Here is an 8,069-nt window from a genome sequence, read left to right as displayed (position 1 = left end):
ATAATAATTATCGAGTAGTTTTTATAATACATTATAAATAGTAAATCTTAAACTTACCGTTTTAGTCGGTATAGTCTACCTAGGCGTTGGGTTTTATTTTTTATTTTTTTAAAAATGTTTTTTAATGTTTTGTTTATCTTTTTATTTTTATCTAAAATAATTTATGCGATAGTTTTGACTTTTTTTATAATGATTTTTACGTCAAATTAAAAAAAAAAAAAAGACGCGGACAAGAAAAGAAAAAATATTTTTTAAAAAATGGATTGTGCAGTAGTGCAGTGTGAAAACGACAAGGATAAAGAGGATAAGCATGGCCCCGCTTCCATTAAAACAAAAGTCTGAGGACAATCCTCTGTCGCAGTAGGAAGCAGGGCAGAACAACAAACATGGTGGATTGCCCCCTTCCTCTCTCTGTCCTCCTCTCGTTCTTCCCCACATTTTCACGTCAAAGATCAGTTCTCGACTCTAGAAAGCGCGGAGGGATCTATATATAATGGTCGTGTGAGTGCCGGAGGAAGGGGCGGAGTAGGCGGCGGAGATGGTCGGCAACAGCAATGGCGTCTACGGCTGTAGAAGCGCCAGCAAGCTGCTGGAGATTCTGAACGTGAGGATGGTGGGCGCCGGGGAGCGGGTGGTGGTGCTGTCGCATGGCTTCGGCACCGACCAGTCGGCGTGGAAAAACGTGCTGCCCTACTTCCGCCGCGACTACCGCATCGTCCTCTACGACCTCGCCTGCGCCGGCAGCGTCAACCCCGACCACTTCGAGTTCAGCCGCTATACTACCCTCGACGCGTACGTCGACGACCTGCTGGCCATCCTCGACGCCCTCGGCGTCGAGCGCTGCTTCTTCGTCGGCCACTCCTTCTCCACCATGATCGGCATCCTCGCCGCCATCCGCCGGCCCGAGCTCTTCCTGAAGCTCATTCTCATCGGCGCATCCCCCAGGTTTCTCCTTCACAGACCCCCCGATTAATTAAAAAAACTCGATCGAGCTAGCCAGGCTTCCCGCTCAATTTTAATTTGCTGGTCAGGTTTTTGAACGACGACGAGTACCACGGCGGTTTCGAGCGGGGGGAATTCGACGAGGTGTTCGCGGCGATGGAGTCGAACTACGAGGCGTGGGTGCACGGGTTCGCGCCGCTGGCGGTGGGCGCGGACGTCCCCGCGGCGGTGCGCGAGTTCAGTCGGACGCTGTTCAACATGCGGCCGGACATCTCGCTGTTCGTGTCGCGGACCGTGTTCAACAGCGACCTCCGCGGCGTGCTGGGCTTCGTCACGGCCCCCTGCGTCATCATCCAGACCGCCAAGGACGTCTCGGTCCCCCTCTCCGTGGCCTTCTACCTCAAGGACCACCTCGGCGGCCGGGCCACCGTCGAGCTGCTCCCCGTGGAGGGCCACCTCCCGCACCTCAGCGCCCCCGCCGCCCTCGTCCACGTCCTCCGCCGTGCCCTCGCCCCATCCGGCGAATAAAGCCTTCTCCTTTTTTTCCGTTTTTGGCCGCAGAAGGTGGAGAATAAAGTCGATTGGTGGTCACTTTCCGCTCCGCGACATCAATCCACAAGAACTAATCAACGAAATCGCCAGTCAACTAGGCGGAGCAGGGCGATCGCGACTTCCCCTCCGATCTTGTTCCTTCTTAATTGTGCTTGCATTAAAAGGAAAAAAAAAACTACAATCGATTTAGCGTTGATTGAATTTGCAAAACAATTATGAGGAATGAATGATGAGATGAGTAGGCTCCGACGTTGACAGACTGAACTTATCTCTTGGTCTTTTCCGGCGCTCGGCGCAAAAAAAAAAAAAAAAAAAAAAAAAAAAAAAAAGAGGAAGATTAATGGATAAGGTTCAATTTAATATGAGACGGCGTCCAATCGGTGAGCGTATACAAGGCAGAGCGATTGGTGCGGAGGTTGAGAACGTGGCCTTCTGCCCGCGAATAAATTTTATATTATTTAATTATATATGAATTTCTAAGGTTTATATTTTTCAAAAAAATAAAATAAAAGGTGATCTCAAATTATATAAATTATCAAAAAATATTATTTTTTTAAAAATAAATACAAATTATTAAAGGACGTTCATTATTTTTTTTTTTAGAAAAAAGTTAAATGCTCTACCTATTCTTGTGAAAATTTGATTATTTTATTTTAATTAAAATTACTATATATAAAATAAATTATATTAAAATATTTTTTTTACCAACTTCGTAGAAGTTACTCAAACTTTATCAAATCGTTTAAAGTTGGACAAAATAACTTTTAAACAAATATAGAAGCTACTAGTTGTTATACCATTGTAAAAGTTAATTAGATAGCTGATACACAGTTATATTTTGAAAGATATTACTTTTTAACAAAAAGTCAAATGCTCTACTTTTTCAGAATATTCTTAATGGGAAATTTTGATTATTTCATTTTAATTAAAATTATTATACAATATATATTATATCAAAATAATTTTTTTATCAATTTATCAAATATATATATATATATATATATATATGCGTTCTAAAAAAAGGCAAGTCCAAAAGTGTCCCTAACATTTTTCCTTAAATGAGCATGTAAATCCCAGATATGATAGGTGAGAAGTTTCTATTGTACGATTTACCTATAGAACATGTTCTGTTATTAGTGGCACAAATCTCCAAAAGGGTAGAAGGAGATACGTAGGTAAGTCCCACTATAAGTCCACCGGTGGCCGCTCGCCAGGAACACACCCCGCTCGATTGTGCTGAACAAAGCAATCTTCCTTCACTTAGTTTTTCCTTAATTGGAGGGTTCCTCCCTTGAATGGACATGCCACCCGCTCGGTAGGGACGGTGGACAAGGGATGTACTATTTGTTTATCTCGTAATCTTATGCTGCCCACTTGGTCTTGTTCACCCGTTCGGACGTGCTGTCAGTTCGACCATAGCTCAGCCGAACGGTCGACTTCGCTTGATCTGTGGACAACGCCTGTTTACCTTCCTTGACTTTGGCCTCTACGTCAGTCAGTTTTCCTTGCTTTGACCTATCTTTGACGGGGCCCCTCTTTATCACCGTATCACAAGTCTTCCCCTCAAGTCTAGTCGAATGAGACTGCAAGTCCGACTGACTGGACAGTTAGTATGTTCTGGCACCCTTCTTCCCAACCGGAAGTGCTAGGGTTTAGAGCCGTCGCTTGGCTATGACACTGCTCATGCCTTTTTACCAGAAGCTGATTTTTTCCCGACCGGATGAGCTAGGGTTTAGAGTCGCCGCTCGGCTATCATAATATTTATACTGTCCTTCAAGAAGCTGCTTTCTTACCAACCGCGATATACTAGAGTTTACAGTCATCGTTCGACTATGACATGCACTTCTCTTGCCTCCTGTCGTTTGTCGAGAGGACGCCTTTTCTTCGACCTGAGATGCTAGGGTTTAGAGCTGCCGCTCGGCTATTATGCTCACTGCACAAGGATTTATAGCCGTCGCTCGGCTGTGATGATCACTACACAAGGATTTATAGCCGCCGCTCAGCTGTAATGTTCACTATACAAGAGTTTATAACCGTCGCTCGGCTCTATCGTGGACCACACTTAGCCATTTTTTAATTAACTTCCTTCTGATCTCTACTTCGTCAACTCACCCCGCATAGTGATTTTTAATTGCCATTGAAGTTGCCACAATTTCTTATAAACCGTTCAAATCTCTAACAATTAATGTAAAGCACGTTTGGTCATGCCATTTAATCATACGCTTTCTCTCCTCATTAATGCCACCTGCAATCGAATGTCACACGTCGCTTTTCCCTACTGTTGCATGTGTGATGTGATAAGCCACGTTTGGATTTGATGTGACGGTTGTCTTTTCAAAATCAACATCTCATATTAAGTCTTGTTTTCTAAAACTCTGGATCGAACAACATAGGGTAGCTACATATAGGGCTTTTTAAGTCTATAATTTCCTTTCGTTTCGCTTATTGCCTTCGTCTTTCGTCTTTCGTCTCTTCTGCTTCTTGCTTTTGCTTTATCACCGACGATCTTTCTTCAATAAGCTTTCTCTCTTTTTTCCTTTCGGTTTTCGATTTCTATACCTTGTTCCATGACAGTCTCTCCTTCCCTACCCCGGCTGTCCCGGGACTGTGGTATACTTTCACCGAGTCCAAGTTTAGCTATGACGAGGTCGATCAAATGAAACTAACTTACCATTTTCCCAATGATTACCAAATTGTCATTCCTTCTGCTTATGATCGCCTTCATACGCCTCCAAATGGTTTTCTCCCCTTCTTCAAAGACCAATTTTTTACCGGCCTACACTTTCCCCTCCATCCTTTTTCTTGGAAGTTTGTAGATATTTCACATTCCACTGCATCAATAGTACCTAATTATTTTAGAATGCTGTGTAGGGTTGTCGTATTATTCTGTTTGTATGGGATTCCCCTGGTACCCCACGTGTTTCATTAATTTTACTATCCAAAGTTATCCGAACCGGGCACCTTCCTTTTCTAAGCCCGAGTGGACGCTATATATTTTGACAAAATTCCCACCTCGAATAAGCACTGGAAAGAGCATTATTTCTATGTTCGTTTCCCCGATCGGCCCGCCTTTCCGACCGACTGGTAGATAGAATTGTCGAAGCCTCCTCTGCTCGGGCGATATCGAGGCCAGTCAGCTTATCTCCAAGCAGTCATGAGTCTTGCCAGTCCAAAGTACCATATACACATCAACTTTTGGAGGGAGTTTTGTATGTGCTCAGGCTAAGCCCTATCTGAACACAGCTGCCCGTCTCTCTTGGTACGTCATTTTTCTTCCTATCATCCTTGAATATAACTGATTTCTCTCTTCTTTTTTTTTTTGGCAGATCAAATCATGAACCGAGCGTTGTTGAGCAGCAAGTGCAAGCTTACTGATGCAGAGATCAATGTCATAGCAGTGGCTGAGCTGGAGAGCCGCGGGTTGCTGCCGGTCGAGCATTCCGAAGAGCCAACTGGCAAAGCAAGGGGAAGCCGGGTGGTGGCTAGTGACGAAGCGGCAAACACCGGCGAGCTGCCGGCTAAGCACCCCTCTATGGTGCTAACCCTGGTCCTATTCGAGTCAAGCACCTCTGGCAAGACGCTGATCCGGCGCAGCAAGAGGCACCGAGCGGAGTCGTCCTTTCGCTCGACAACTTCCGCCCTGCATGTAGGACCCATGCGACTGACAAGAGGGGTGAATTGCCCTGAAAAATAAAATCAACCTTTTTCGATCTTTTGAAATAATTCAAACACTTATATAAAAAAAATAATAAACTAATTAAACAGAGGCACCAAATTTACTTGGTAATCAGAAGATTGTTAATCCAAGATTATGAAAAGCTCATTAGAATTTTTCTTCGTGTGGAATAGCCTCTTACAACGTTGACAACTCACAATAAAAGTAGTAGAATAGAAAATGAATTCGTGTACAAGTGATTATCTAAACTATTGAGCTTAGAGCTCTATTTATAGTCTGTTGGTTGAATCTGACCGTCTGTTGACGTGGCAGCTGTTGAAACTCCAAGGTTGTTTTGGTGTGATCAACAAGTTAAGTTAGGTCCTGTGTTTTTCTAACCTTGTGTCTAAGTGTGCAGGAGCTTAGGAGCACAGGTAGTCGAGCGGAAGACGCAGCTAGCGAGAAGGACGGCACGCGGTGCGTCCGAGGGACAAGGCGCTGCGGAAGAGTACATCGACGGACGAGGCGCTGCGGAAGAGTACATCGACGGACGAGAAGGAAGCGTGCGGTGGTTCCGAGGGATGAGAAGCCGGAGCGGAAGACTGCTCGAGGAGCAAGAGACGCAGCTAGCGAGAAGGTTGGCACGGGGTGCGACTGAGGGACGAAGACTGCGGATGAGTACGTTGGCGAACGAGAAGGAACCATGCGGCGATTCCGAGGGACGAGAAGTTGGAGCGGAAGCCTGCTCGAGAAGACCGGAAGTTGGGTTCGGGTGAGCCCTATTCTGGATGATAGAGATCACCCAAGCGAGCGAAAGACTCGGTCTAAGGCGAACGGAACCGGAGCAGAAGACTCGGGCTGAAAAAAGTCAACGGGATTGACTTTCCCGCCCGGGGCGCCCGGAGCGTATCGGGGCGCCCGGAGTTGACTTTTGACCAGATCGAGTTTTGACTCGATCTGAACGTTGGGGGATAAAGTTTTATCCCCCACAGGGCGCCCGGAACCCTCAGGGCGCCCCTACCAAGGCTATAAATATAACCTTGGTCCAGAAGCTTTTCAATAACTCAGAAATTGTGTAATCCAACACTTGTATGCTCCATTTCTAGAATAGCTTCTGTTTTCTGAGCTTCATCGTTGTATGAGGCTTCTCCGCCCGAAGGAGTTTTTAGTGCGATCATTTTCCTTGGATTAACAACCTCCCCGGTTGTAACCAAGTCAAATCTTGTGAGCCTTGTCCTTCTGCTTTAAGTTATTACTTTTCGATTTTATGCAAGTGTTAGTTTAAGAATTCGAGAAGGGTTTATTTTTTATTTTCAAGCTATTCAACCCCCCCTTCTAACTGGCTGCCGCGGTCCAACAAGTGGTATTAGAGACGAGGCGCTTCAGGAGAACTAACCGCCAATCGAAGCAAAGATAATGGCCGGACCAAGCATCTACCCGCCGAAATTCGAAGGGGATTTCGCTACCTGGAAAAAGCGAATGCAGGTATTCTTTATAACTGATTTTGATTTAATTTTAATAATGGAATTTGGCTATGTAGCTCCAGAGGGCAAAGAAAAAAATCAATGGACGAAAAAGGAACAAGCCGACTACGTGGCAAACGGCAAAGCAGAATACCATTTGCTAAGTGTTCTTCCGCCACAAGAAGTCAACCGGATCGGGAACTACGACTCGGCAAAGGGCTTTGGGAGAAGTTCCTTTAGCTGCACGAAGGAACGCCCGAAGCCAAGCTCGCTAGACGGGATCTACTTCGCAATTAGCTCACCAACCTGTGACTTGGGGAAGACGAGACAATTGCGCATCTGCACTCGAGAATCAAAGAGATCATCACCGGACTGTCGAATCTCGGAGAAAAGGTAAGTAACCGAGATTCGCTAAGGTATGCTTTAAATTCTTTTCCGAGAAATTTAAAATGGGCATCACTAGTAGATGCCTTTTACATTTCGAAAGATTTAGAAAAAAATTACACTAGAAGAATTTTTCTCGACATTTGAAGTGCACGAATCAAGATGTGCAGGTACGAAGGAGCCCAAGAACAACGTCGCCCTCAAAGCATCGAGAGACGAACCTGGGTCAGAATCTTTTCTCGACAATGAGGAAATGATAATGATGGTAAGACAGTTTAAAAAGCTTTGTAAATCTAGAACTACTAACCATCCGTAGGAGAAAAAGAAAAGAACCATCCGCTGCTACCACTGCGACAAAGAAGGGCACGTCAAGGACAACTGCCCCAAGCTGAAGAACAAGGACAAGGAGAAAGGTAAGAAGCTGTCCAAAAGCGCAAAGCCCTAAAGGCAACGTGGGACGATACGTCGTCCGAATCGGAAGTTGAGGCATTCTCCGGACTCGCATTAATGGCGAGTCATCAAGACGATGACTGCGATTCAAGCTCTTATGAGATGAGCATCGAGAGTATCGATGAAGGGGAAGCTATGTCGAAAGAAAGCAACAGTTCAGGGGGAGACACAGACAACGAGATCAACAAGGTAAGTGAGGTACGATATCTTACTTCCGATAAACTTTTTAAGTTTGTTAAGTTGCTAACAAAAGACTGCTGCAAGTTAGAAAAAGAAATTAAGAATTTAAAAATAATATTAGCTAAATCATGGCCTTTAGAAGAATCAGATAAAGTTAAATCAGAAAATGAAAATATGGAAATTCAAGTAGATAACTTGAAAAATCGTGCATGTTTATCTAATACAAATTTTAGAAAGTTTAATAATTTAAATTGGTATTATAGATATCATCAGGGACAAATTAGGAATATTTCAAGAAAATATGCCCCTAATAAATTTTTGGTTAATCCAGTGGGCTGGAACCTATATTGGGTTCATAAATCTTGCTTAGTCTAAATTTTAATCGAAATTAGTGCTTTCAGCGAGAAAATTAAACAGTGAATTTCTTTATAAGGCTTTGTCGA

At 44.3% G+C, this 8,069-nt stretch overlaps 1 protein-coding gene across 1 annotated transcript; it reads left to right on the top strand.

The window, feature by feature from the left end:
- Positions 1-345: 345 nt before the first annotated feature.
- Positions 346-1,743, top strand: LOC122006596 (probable strigolactone esterase DAD2). The gene is made up of 2 exons (XM_042562152.1): positions 346-945; positions 1,032-1,743. The coding sequence occupies exons 1-2, from the start codon at positions 539-541 to the stop codon at positions 1,468-1,470; spliced, it is 846 nt and encodes a 281-aa protein (XP_042418086.1). The 5' UTR covers positions 346-538; the 3' UTR covers positions 1,471-1,743.
- The last annotated feature ends 6,326 nt before the right edge of the window (positions 1,744-8,069 follow it).

This window comes from Zingiber officinale, chromosome 7B (genome assembly GCF_018446385.1).
Source record: "Zingiber officinale cultivar Zhangliang chromosome 7B, Zo_v1.1, whole genome shotgun sequence".
NCBI classification, from domain to species: Eukaryota; Viridiplantae; Streptophyta; class Magnoliopsida; order Zingiberales; family Zingiberaceae; genus Zingiber; species Zingiber officinale.
Note: the sequence above shows the minus strand (reverse complement) of the source record. Positions and strands in the feature narration are given on the sequence as shown.